The 13077-nt window shown below is 39.8% G+C and overlaps 1 protein-coding gene across 4 annotated transcripts in view; it reads left to right on the forward strand.

Moving 5' to 3' along the window:
• Positions 1–13077, forward strand: part of NRAP (nebulin related anchoring protein) — an 88093-nt gene that overhangs the window by 58896 nt on the left and 16120 nt on the right. For 3 of the 4 annotated variants that reach the window (XM_061635952.1, XM_061635948.1, XM_061635951.1), the window contains 7 exons: positions 937–1041; positions 2157–2264; positions 3236–3346; positions 5219–5416; positions 6458–6562; positions 9246–9344; positions 11765–11869. In XM_061635952.1, the coding sequence (XP_061491936.1) occupies positions 937–1041; positions 2157–2264; positions 3236–3346; positions 5219–5416; positions 6458–6562; positions 9246–9344; positions 11765–11869 (831 nt within the window). The remainder of the gene's footprint in view (positions 1–936; positions 1042–2156; positions 2265–3235; positions 3347–5218; positions 5417–6457; positions 6563–9245; positions 9345–11764; positions 11870–13077) is intronic. The other variant, XM_061635949.1, reaches the window with a different exon arrangement.

A 13077-nucleotide genomic window follows, 5' to 3' on the forward strand; every position in this document is an offset into this window, starting at 1 on the left:
GTCAGACTGAATTAGAATGTATCAAGAAGTTTAATTCCTTGCATTTAGGCTTGGATTGAGATAATGGATTCCTGTCTCACTACTATTAATTAATTTTGTAATGCTAGGATGGCTGTCTTATCACCAATTACTGCTGTTGTGAATGGTCACTTTGCTTATACACAGGGCCGGCTCCAGGAATGCTGGGGCCCTTGGGCATCAGCTTGCCCTGGGCCCCAGCGTGTGCGTGTGTGTGTGTGTGCACGCACGCATGCATGCACACAGCCCCCCCATGCCCCCCACCTACCTGTCTGCTGTCTTTTACCATTGCCCTTAACGAAAATGGCGGCCGCGGTTTCCCTAAGGGGATGATGCCTCCGCCACCATATTTGCTGATGGCACACGTGTGTGCTACACGCCCGCATCTCTGCCATCAACTAAGATGGTGGCAGGGGCTTCAGTACCTTAGGGAAACCGCGGCTGCCATCTTCGTTAAGGGCAATGGTAAAAGACAACAGACAGGTAAGTGGGGAGACATGGGGAGATGTGGGGGGCGTGGACCATGGAAGGGGAGCAGAGGGGTGGCTGAGGGGCCCCCTGTAGCTCCAGGGGCCATCGGGCCAGTGCCCAACCTGGCCGCCCTTTAGAACCTGGCCTGCTTATACAGACTATATGCTTTGCAAAACCAGGCATATCGCTGTTGGAAGGCTTTTCCAGATTCTGGGTGTACCAAAAAGACAAGTCTCTAGTACCCATCCCTATAATCTGATGTTGATGGTGGGCTCTTCTAATATCAAAGTGCTCAGGCAAGTTCATATGGGAGGAGCTGATACTTGAGTTTGTTCTTAGTAATTTTAGTAAGGATTGTTATATATAATATTACATTTAAGAGATCTGTATGAGCCATTGTTGGATATGTAGCATGTGTCCTGTACAGTATTCTTCCGTATTTTGCAGAGAATATATAGGGAACATGGAGAGAATGTAAAACATCATTACACCCAAACAGCAGAACTTCCTGAGATCTTTCAAGCTAAACAAAATGCTCTGAATATCAGTGAGGTAAGATTTTATTTTGGGCCACATCTTACAATGACACAATTACCTTCAACAGCATATTGGTGTTGATATTTGAAATAGCTGTGATTTGGATTTTTATCACACTGTATTCTGAGGGTGAACCTGTTGATCTTCTTAAACTTATCCTAATCCACAAACTATGATTGGCATTGCCATAATTGAACAGTGATCTTATGTTTGGGTATCTTAGCTCCTTTCTTTACATTTGATAAAGGCAACACAGGTTTGTGTTGTTGGCTTCAGTGGCTTTCTCAGAAAGACTTGTGGGATACCATGGAAGAGCTGGGAAACTAGAGCTGAGATGAGAACCAATGAAAATAGAATTTTGCCTATTTTCATGGGTGTCCTGAATGGGGGGCAGTGGCCAAACTAGCTGTCAGGTTCATGGAGGGGGAGGTATTATTTCATTCTTTAAAAAATATATATGCTGCTGCCATTGCTCATGGCTAGCTACCAATTTCTTTACCTCAGAATCCCTTGGATGCAGCATCATTCTAGGCCATTGGGGGAAGGGAAATGGCAGTTGACATGAAAACTGGTGCTGCCACACGCACACTGGCAGCTGCCATTTTCTTTTGTGGGTGACTGTTGAATGATACTGCATTGGGCATATTTTGGAGGTAGAAACTGCCTCCTGTGGCAACTGCAGAATAAAGTACAAAACCAAAAACCATCATCTTTGCTAAATGCAAGTGCATTTATATCGGAGAATGGCCTCCCAGTTTGGCTGCCTGAAGATGGAGCCATGAAATCACAACTTGGTGGATTGTATCCTGATTCTTCCAATTAAACACATTGGAGTGTATCTAGACCAAGTTAGTTGAATTTGATTCCCACTTAAACAAATGAGACCTAAGGTATTTGTCCCACTGATTTCAGTGTGGTCTGGAGCTAACCCACTGCCAGCTGTGAAGAGCAGCATCAAATGAGAGTTGGGACTCTGAAGTGGTACAAGATTGTCCTAATGGTACATTAGCCAAAACTAGAAATAAGGGAATGAATACTGTTTTTTTTCGAGGTATAGTTTTGTGCGTATTGGGGAGACAACTTCAAACACCAATAAATGCATGTTGTTTTTGTTTACTTTTTCCAAACAGACTCGCTACAAGGAATCCTGGAGCAAGATGCGAGATGGTGGTTATAAACTAAAACTGGATGCCATTCCTTTCCAGACAGCAAAGGCTTCTACTGAAATTATAAGTGATGTAAGCTGATTTTAATAGCAATATTGCCTGATATAAAATTGGAGATCTTAGCTGAAAAATACTGGAGGTAGTTTTCTTGGACAGTAGGAAGGTAGAAAGAAAACCAATATTTGAAGGTTAAAGGGAAAATATGAAGAGATCACAAATTGTGTGATTAAACTAAATTGCAGATGAAATTCTGTAGCCCTTAGTAATGGACTACAAGAAATTATATCCATCAGTCATGTGAAGTGACCCATCTAAAGTGATAGTACATTATAGGAAACGGGCACTGCGTTATATTTTTGAAGACAGATTCATATACTTGAAATCGTATGGTATTTGTTTCTTCTCACATTCCTCCTGCAGATCCCCCTGCAAATATAGCCCAATTCAAAAATGACAGTCATACATTCAATCAGCGCATGAGTGTGAATCAGGGCAGTGGCAGCTAGCCTTGCCCAATGGAGCCTGTGCATATAGCGCAAACATCTGTAGCAGGGAAGCCTTCACATGTACAGTTGTATGTGCTAAGGCTTCTATATGATCAGGAGCCCCAATCAAGCAGGGATCCAAACACTTGGAGATTTTGTACTTGCAAGTGTATGTGCTGTCACTTCCCAGCTACAGATGTTTGCAGAGGATGAATGGATACCACAGGGCAGGACTAGTTGACACAGCTCCTCTCCCTGTGTTGATTGAATTGGTAGGTGCCACGTTTTGAAGAGGGCTTATCTCTTGGTAAAAAAAAAGTTTATTCTGCTTAGTAGATATAAGATGAAATTTTAAACCCATGGTCTGCTTCTCTTTTAACAGAATATGCCTATTTTAATGCTGGTTTTGGTCTTGTGTGAAACTGGTCATTGGATTGCCTCAGCGTATGTTTATTTAAAATACTGTCTGGCTGAGAAGGCAACAAAAAGTTATATGATTGTGGCCAGTATGTTTTTTTCAGACCTCATGTCTTTGCTTCGCTTTGTTTTCTTCCTCAGTACAAATACAAGGAGGCATTTGAGAAAATGAAAGGACAGATTATTGGCTCCTGTGGCTTGGAAGATATTAATATTTCTCACACAGTGCATGCAGCTTTGCTACAGAGTGATGTAAGTAGCACAAGGCATGGGAAATGTACTTCTAATAAGCATAGTTTATCTTGACAAATGAACTCTGCTAGGTACTTTGAATAATTAGCACTTCCTCAGGGGTATAGTTGTCCAGGCTCCCGGGAGTGTTAGAGGGGGCATGGCTGTGACTGTTATGAAGAGACCCTGCACATCTGAATTTGTCATTACATTACTGCTTTGGAGTGGCAGCACTCTCACAACACTAACAAAATTTGTTTATACATATTCACCTCAGTGTAGTGGTTCATTTTGAGTAAGGACATAAGAGTCCTGCTGGATTAAATCAATCAAAGGACTGTCTGATATAGTATTCTGTTCCCACAGTGGCCAACCATATGGCTATAGGAACCTCCCAAACAGGACATGATGAGGCCAATAGCTCTCTCTCTCCTTGTTATTCCACAGCAACTGGTATATTCTGCATATAGCCCTCGCACCTAGTAACCATTCCAGCCTTATCCTCCATGAATTTGGCCGATCCCCTTTAAAAATCAATCACAGCTGGTGGCCATCACCAGATCTTGTGCCACTTTGGGTACAGATGCTCTGGTGTCAGTACAAGCACCCACTGTGTGTTAGGATGTCCGCTTCAATGGAAAATGTAACTGTGTGATAGTGAATTAAGTACATAATGAGAAAAGTAGAGCACAGAAATATGGATCGAGATCATGTTATAAGAATTTCCAAATCATGCAGCTGTTTCTAAATTTCAACTATCCTGTACTGCACATATTGGCCTTGTGCAGACATAACAGTCCACTCATAACAATGGCTATAGGAGATATGGATTAACCTGTAGGCTTGTACATTCCTTTCTGTTCCCCTTGTATGCTTGAATGCTTACTTTCTCCACCCAGCCCACCCCAAATTCATTTTCAGACCGAATAATAGTATGGTATTACATCTGCAGTTATGTTAACAGCAACCACAGCTGATCATTAACAAAAGTTTTCAACCAGGATTAAAACCATATTTGCAAGCAGTTATTTGAGCTAGCCATGGTTAGAGCTAGCACTGGTGCTGACATAACACTTCACTATGGTTAATTCCGAAAGTGGGAGTGAGGGCAAATTCCAAGGCAAGGTGAAAGGAAGCAGAAGCCTGTGGAGCACTTCTGATTTCCTATCAGTCCAGGAACGCTATATCCTTTACTGGCCCATTTATTACTGAGGAACAGATCTGAAAGGTTATGAAGGTGGAAAAAATAGCTGAAATGTTTATCGTAAGGCTCTAAACCAGATTTCCCTAAACTACTGGGTTCACTGAACCCTTTATCAGCTTACAAAGTTGTCATTGACCACAACCCAAATTCTTAGAAATGTAAATAAAATAAAGTCAAGAAACATCAATATATCATCACCATTTATTAATCATCAGTCCCTTTACTAGGAATCATAAAATGTGAAAAATAAGGAACACTGTTGTATTGCAGAATCCTCTAATAAAATACAGAGGTTCCTCACTGACAAGGGAGGTGTGTTGTTTACATGCTCATGCCCTTTACTTTTGCAGTTCATAGTTCCTAATTAATTTTTTCTCACTAAACCTCATAAACTTCTTGTCCACTCCAGGCCCTTTTTGTCCACCTTTTGAACCCTAGGTCTTTATACACTCCCTGCACAGTCCCATCAATCCCAGAGGATCAGTATTTGGGAACCCTGCTCTAAACTATCTCATCCTCCAGAGGTCTATATAATGTGTATACTGTAGAATGAGGCTGCCTGCATTTTCTTTGTTGTTCTCTCTATGTGTTGTAAGCAAATACATTCAATAGAATGTCAAGTTATTGGGTTTTCGTTTAAGCGATGACGTCAAAACAACAGTATTTCTACTTTTTTGTTTCCTTCATAGGTAAATTACAAGAAGGATTTTGGCCTTCAGAAAAACCAGTTCCACCTGCCTTTAGACATGGTGAATTTAGTGCATGCCAGAAAAGCCCAATCTTTGGTCAGTGATCAGGAATACAGACATTTGCTTCATGATTATACTTCTCTGTCTGAAGATGTTAGGCTGAGGTGTGCCAAGAAAGCTTATAAACTACAGAGTGAGGTAAAAGAAGTTCTCTATATAGCCTTTCATATAGTGGGGTGACTGTGTGTTATTGTCTCTTGACTTTATGCTTTGTAATATCTACCTGTCAGTATATTTACTTAGTGTTCCGGCATAGGCTTTCTGCATAGTTTTCTTTTAATGGTCTTTCCATTTGAAATTATTTTGGGAGAAAAATTGGAAATAATCTACAATCTTCTTATAGATAATTTACATTGAACTTGTCTCTGTCTGTCTGTCTCTTTCTCTGTGGAATCAGAGAATCATAGAATAGTAGAGTTGGAAGGGGCCTATAAGGCCATTGAGTCCAACTCCTTGCTCAGTACAGGAATCCAAATAAAAGCATACCCAACAGGTGGCTGTCCTGTCTAGCTTCCCCTTGAATGTGTCTAGTGTCGGAGAGCCCACCACCTCCCTAAGTAATTGGTTCCATTGTTGTACTGCTCTACCAGTTAGGAAGTTTTTCCTGATATTCAGTTGAAATCTGGCTTCCTGTAACTTGAGCCCATTATTCCATGTCCTGCACTTTGGAACAGTTGAGAAGAGATTCTGGCCCTCCTCTATGTGACAACCTTTCAAGTACTTGAAGAGTGCTACCATATCTCCCCTCAGTCTTCTCTTCTCTTAAGGCTAAGCATGCCCAGTTCGTTCAGTCTCTCGTCATAGGTCTTTGTTTCCAGTCCCCTGATCATCCTTGCTGTCTTCCTCTGAACCTGTACTTCACTCGATTTGGAGACTATACTTCTGTTAATGCAACCTGAATAGCATTTGCCTTTTTTGCAGCCCCATCACACTGTTGGCTCATATTTAGATTGTGATCAACAACAATTCAAAGATTCTTATCATGTGTGTGCGTGTATTAGATATAATATAGGTATGTGTAAAATGTGTAGCCTCAAGAAAACACATCCTGCAAACAATTATGGTTGAATGATACCAAATATAATTATATAAAAAATATAAATTATACACACACACATAATTGACTATATTGCTTCTCATATTCTACAATGTAAATTACTTTTGATTGGTTTTCCATAGAATTTATACAGGTCTGACTTGAACTTTATGAGAGGAGTTGGCTGCATTACACCAGGGGCCTTAGAGATTGAAGCAAAGAAGAAAGCTTCTGAACTCATCAGTGAGGTAACAAAAGAGGGGTTTGATTTCTTTACTACAAACAAGAGCTTGCCAGATGTCTCTGACAAAATACTCCCTGGATTAAGGGTGGGCTCCCTTCCCCACCCTCCCTCTTTATTTGATCACTCAATTCATGTCCTAGGTGAACTGAATGGAGTTCAAGGTTTTTTAGACCTTGCTAACTACTTTCACAAACTTTCTATTCTGTAATCAGGACCCAAGTGACTGGTGCATCAGGGTGAACATTTATAGAAGAAAATGTACCTTTCCAGATGAAAGAGAGCCTGTGTTCTGTTATTAGACATAGAATCACATTTCTCAAAACCCAGGTGGCTGTACATAAGTGGCCTGGAGAGAAAGTTGCTCCTTCTCCCTATCTCTGCTTTTTTTTATTATTAATTTTATAATCTCTCATCACATCCAGTCTAGCCCTGAGTTTGTCTCCAGTGATCAAATATATCTCTTTTGTTTCTGGGATTACTCCTCCCCCCTTTTTGCTAAGAACACCATCATACCAGCACGTGTACGCATTCAAGCTTTACATGAACCTCACTGAAGAGCGAAATCCCCATGGGTTTTAGTTGAGCTGTATTATATTTCTGTTCTTATGTTTCCCTGCTTGCTATCATATACACTTCCTGTGTCATCCATGTGCTTTGAACCCATCTGCTTGGGTCAACAAGGCACGATTCAGTAACATAGTTCTAATTTAACTGAAACTGGGTCCTTCAGTGTATTCTCATAAAGTCGATACTGGTGGTAACGGAAACATTTCTCTTCAAAATTAAAGTAACTTTATAAAGTGAACCATATGTGAAAAAGTAAAACAAAATCAAGTGTCAAGAAGCATTGCTGAACAGGCAAACTCTGGGTCTGAAGGTGTCCTCAGCAAAATGGACTCCATAAGTCTCTTTCTAAGTTGGTGTCCCCCACCTCATCTGGCCATGGGCTTACCTGATGGCAGTGGTTTTTTTAGTAGTTAAATTGCTTGTTTTCTTATTAACACACAATGGAAAAGGCTCTATTTCTGTTTGTTACAAACCCATGGTCAAATCTAGTAAGGCTAGGCAAGTTAGAATGATTAACCTACAGTTGCTCTTCTGTAGGTTAAAAATTATCACCAACTACCGGGGAACATATAATCAAACTATCATGAAGGTTTTACTTGTTAATATTCCTCACCTGGTGTGAGTGCTTTGGCACTTTGATTTTATATTCACCTGAAGTTTGAACCCCGTGGCAGGGGGAATGGTCTGATCTGAGTTGTCTCAGGGATTAATTATTGGTCTTCTCAGTACTTATTTTGGTCAACAAAGGTTTCTGAATCATATAAGTAAAAACCCTAGTTATAATTAAACCCCTATCGTATAATCTTTCTTTGTTGGCCATCAAAATGTTTGGTATTCTTTTACTACTAAATGGGAGAATACATCTTCTTAATGAAGAGTTAGAATTCAACTATTTTATATGTTTCAAATCAATTTTACTGTAATGAAGATTCAATGAATTAGATAGTTAACATATTACATAGTTCTTTGATTGCCATTGCCATATATTTTGCTTATACAAAGAAATGGCGAGGGCAATTTTATTTGATTGCAACACCATGTCCTCCTGATGCAAAGATCGTTGCAGAACCAAATGTTGGGAAATTAATCTTACATTCTCCTGTAGGTTAATCATTCTAACTTGCCTAGCCTTACAGTATGAATTCAAGGAAGTTAATCTGGAAGACAGCCCATCTAGACTTGTCTTAACCTCAGTTAAGAGGGCATAAATGGATGACACAGTATGGGCTACTAAATTACATTGCATGGCCCAAAGTTTTCCATTTTCCCAATCCCTATCTTGTTTGAATGGTACTGATTCAGGAGTAACATCTGGTGCCTCCTTCAAACATGGGATGACAGAATGAGAGGCCACTGGCAAACCTATTTCCTCTGGATTGAGAACTGCAATACAATTAGTAATGGGAACATTAAACTCCATAATGGAAGGATTATCGGCCTTTCAGACTATGAGGACTGGAAAGTGACTTGCAACATAAAACATGTTTCTCACATGAAGACTTTTGCCCAGCTAGACAGCTTGCACTTTAGCACTTCATATTTATTTTTATTAATGTATTTAATTTTTAAAATTAATTTGTTAAAAAAATGTGGTATGTCCAAATAGATTATAAGGCAATGCATAATACATTTCAGTAATACCTCCGTTAACTAATCCTCCAGGAACGAAGCTCCTTTTAAGGAAGGCTTTTAAAAAGTAAAACTGACCAGCTTTACTGTGCTGTGGATAAACATTAAAGCCTGTGCCTTTGCTTTAAAGTGAAACTGATTAACCTGTGCCTTTGCTTTGCATCAATAAACTGATCAGTCTGTGCCTTTGCTTTGCTATGGTGAAACTGATAAGCCTTATTTGCTTTGCATTAGATCTCTCTCTATATGGTATATACATTATAAGTAGTGGTAGCACTAACAGGTTCTTGCTGAGTTTGTTAAATAGACAGAGATCCAGCAATGAAGTGGGGGCAAGGCATTCAACTGGCAAAGAGGTCAATAAACTAAAAATCTTTGCTGACCCTATTGTAAAGTGTTAGCTAAACCACCAGTAGCATTTGAGATATAATGTCTTTATCTTAAAATGTAACTTAGCTCCTACATTCCTCTTCCTTTGTGTATGAATTCAGAGTAAATACCGTCAGCAGCCAAATTCCTTCAAGTACACATCGGTGACAGACTCTCCTGGCCTTCTTCATGCAAAATTCAGCAATATGATTGCTAATGAGGTAGGCTCTGCTAACATGGATCAGAAAATATGCTGTTTAAAATGCAATGAACTGAGGAGGATGTAGAGAAGCACCCTCTGAGAAATATAATACATCAAAGTGGGAGAAAAAGGCATCATTGATTCATCCTTTAGCATAGTTAGATCATTTTTTATTATTCCTGGACAAATACTTAGCATCATTTTGTCAATCAGATTTGCTCCTTTAAAACAAAACAGCGGCAAAAAACAAAAATCAGATCAGCTATTTGATATGAATTCATGCAACTGGCTTTCTTTTTGTACTTGAAAGCAGCCATAATGCAAAGAAGGAGCATGCCAGGAGAACTGTCTTCATAATGGTTAATGCGCATGGTGCTGAATAATTCGTTCAGGAACCTACTTAATGCACCTGAGGCCAAGAATCCTGTTTCTGATTTTTCAAAAACAGAAAAATCAAGGTGGCCTTGCAAATTCATTGCACCATAAAAAAAAAAAATCACATTTGGGAGCGGACATGACCCAATAATAATAATAATAATTTAATAATAATAATAATAATTTAATTTGTGGGTCGCCTATCTGGCCAATGGCCACTCTAGGCGACGTACAATTTAACAACAATACATTACATCATAATAAAATACATCATAAAATACAATATAACAATAAAACAATAAAACAGTTCCAGTACAGAGTAGTAGGCTATTCGTCGTAAAAATTTAACCCTCCCCGTAAGTCCCAAAGGCCTGTCTGAAGAGCCAGGTCTTCAAAGCTTGGCGGAATACATTCAGGGAAGGGGCATGTCGAAGGTCATACGGGAGGGAGTTCCAGAGAGTGGGGGCCCAAACTGTGAACATCCTTTTTAAAAAGGTCCATGGCATTTTTCCACCGCAATATTGAATGTTCCTAGAGGTGTCAACAAATAAGGCTATAAGAAACTGTGGAACAGACCCTTTACCTGTTAGCATCCTCTGCTATCAGAGCTCTATTTATTATTGCAGTTCAGAATCTAATGTTGAAGATGGGCCATACCACTGTTTTACCATAAATTGGGCTCACATTTGTCGGTTTATAGCCCTTAGCACCTTGTTTTGAGTGTCTGAAAATGGTGTCCTCTAAAACGGCAGATGCCATCTTGGAAGGTGGGGGTGGGGAGCTCCATCCTGCATGAGAGAAAAGTGGGAATGCCCTTTCTATGCCAATGCCTGCTTTAACTGGGTTATATCCTCGGTGTAGCCTCGTTATAGCCACGGTGACACATGCCTTAGTTACATCCCGCTTAGATTACTGTAACACGCTCTACGTGGGGCTGCCTCTGAAGACTGTTCGGAAACTTCAGTTGGTACAACGTGCTGCAGCCAGAATGCTAACTGGGGCTGGTTACAGGGACCGTACTACCCCCCGTTAAAAAAGCTCCACTGGTTGCCAGTCTGTTTCCGGACACAATTCAAAGTGCTGGTGCTGACCTATAAAGCCCTGTACGGCTTAGGTCCAGGCTATTTATCAGACAGTATCTCCCTGTATGAGCCTGCCTGGGCCCTGAGATCCTCAGGAGAGGCCCTTCTCTCAATACCCACATCTTCTCAAGTACTACTAGTGGGGACGCGTGAGAGGGCCTTCTCGGTGGCTGCCCCTAGGCTTTGGAATTCCCTTCCTAGGGAGGTAAGAATGACCCCCTCCTTGCAGTCCTTCCGCCCACAAGCAAAGACCTTCCTATTCCAACAAGCCTTTGGAATTGAAGGCTAAGGATAGGGCGTGAAGGGTGCTGCATTGCTAATGTCTATTATATCATTTTTAAACTAGTTTGAACTTTTTTAGCTATATGTGTGTATGGTTTTAATATTGGAAATAGTTTAATCTTATTTCAATGTAGACTTTGTATGTTTTTAATTATATGTATTTTTTTATCTGGAAGCTGCCATGAGTTCCAGTTTTGGAAAAATGGCGGGGTATAAATAAAGATAATAATAATAATAATAATAATAATTTTTTAGACACTTGCTATGCATTATTATTTGTTTCTATGCTTTTTAAAAACACAATTTTTACTTTTAAAAACAAGTGATTGTTTTATTGGTTAATATATGTAGAGATATGTGTGTGCAATTATTTATACCAGGGGTAGCCAACATGTTGCCCTGAAGATGTTGTTGGACTCGTAACTTCGATTATCCCTGCCAATTGGCCATGCTGCCTGAGATTGATGGGAATTAAGAGTCCAAAAAAACCTGGAAGGTACCACATTGACTACCCTTGATTTATACCCTCTGTTTTGCTAGGAATCATTTAACTCTGGAAGATTTTTTTTGTTTTGCTGTGTAGTTGTAGGAAGCTTGGTTTGTTTTTTAGCTGTGCATTTTAATACTCTCATTGCACCAAAATATATTTAATTAATTTTCATTTCACAAATATTGCTAACTTTAAAAAAATCTATCTTAGCGCCTCTACAAGGCAGCAGGGGAGGATACTCTGCATCACTACACAGTGACTTTGGGTCTGCCTGAATTTGAAAGGGCAAGAATAAATGCCACCAATCTCAGTGAGGTAAGTGCTTGGTCCTACCCTATCCCTCTTTTGCACTGAAATCATTGGGCACCTCTCCTCTTGCATGTAGGGTAAGTGTACAGTCATAGGAAGTTTTCATATTGACACCTGTAAGAAATTTGACCCATTTCTGTATGTTGCAGTCTTGAAGAACTGGCTGTTGATTATTTGTTTATATAAACATTCCAAAACAGTCAGTTATTATATTGTCACCTAGCTGTGGCTTACACACTTTAACATCTATATTGCATTTTATATGTGACTGCTACTGAATTTTTGCTTTTCAACATCTGATAGATCTGGGAGATTTTTGTTTTGCTTTGCTTTTTAGCTGTGCATTTTAATATCCTCATTGCACCTATTATGTTGGGATCTTAATTTATTTGTACTGTTGTTGTTACTGATTTCTGCAGCTAATTTTTGCTAGATTGAGTAAATGAACCGTGCCGTTTTATTTAATGCTGCCATTACAGTGGTGTTTGTTCTAGTTGTTCATTGTATTGATGAGTTATTCATTTTTGTAATTATCTTACTTATTAAGTTGTATATGTTGTGAGTGCAGTTATAGGAGAAAAGGGGCATCTAAATAAACTCAACATGACAGGATGGAGAGTGCACTAGCTGGAGGACAGCTACGGTAAAAAGAACACAGGCTTCATTTCCTTACCTAGCAGCTTCTGGGTGACAGAGAGGGTTAGTAGGTGCAACCCCAGTATTCTCAAGAAACCAGGCCAGCTCCATGTCATCATATTGGCTATGCTGGTTTTTCAGGACTGTCTTCACGATGTCCAATCCAGACGCCAGCAATGGAGGTCAAACCCCCATGCTTAGCATAGAATGCAGTTCAACAATTGAGACTGCTAAGCACCCCTCCTGCCCACTCCTACACTGCACCTGTTCTGATCTTGTCTTTACGCTTGTGAGTATCTGGCATGATTAATATGCAGAGGCAGAGAGCAGGGGTCTTTGCATTAACAAGATGGCTGTGGCTGCCCCACTTGCCTTGCATCACGGGTAGGGATGGTCTGATCTGTCAATTTCGGTTCTCTCAGTTTCTCATTTTTCTAATTTTAAATTTTGTTGTCCACATTTCTGCAGCAATTTGCAATTTTTTTTAAAAAAAAACCTCATGAAAATTCTCCAGCATTTTAGTGCTCCTAATAAATACATTTTCTCCTAATAAATACATTTTTGTACGCAGACTTGAC

Source organism: Rhineura floridana, chromosome 7, assembly GCF_030035675.1.
Source record: "Rhineura floridana isolate rRhiFlo1 chromosome 7, rRhiFlo1.hap2, whole genome shotgun sequence".
NCBI lineage: Eukaryota > Metazoa > Chordata > Lepidosauria > Squamata > Rhineuridae > Rhineura > Rhineura floridana.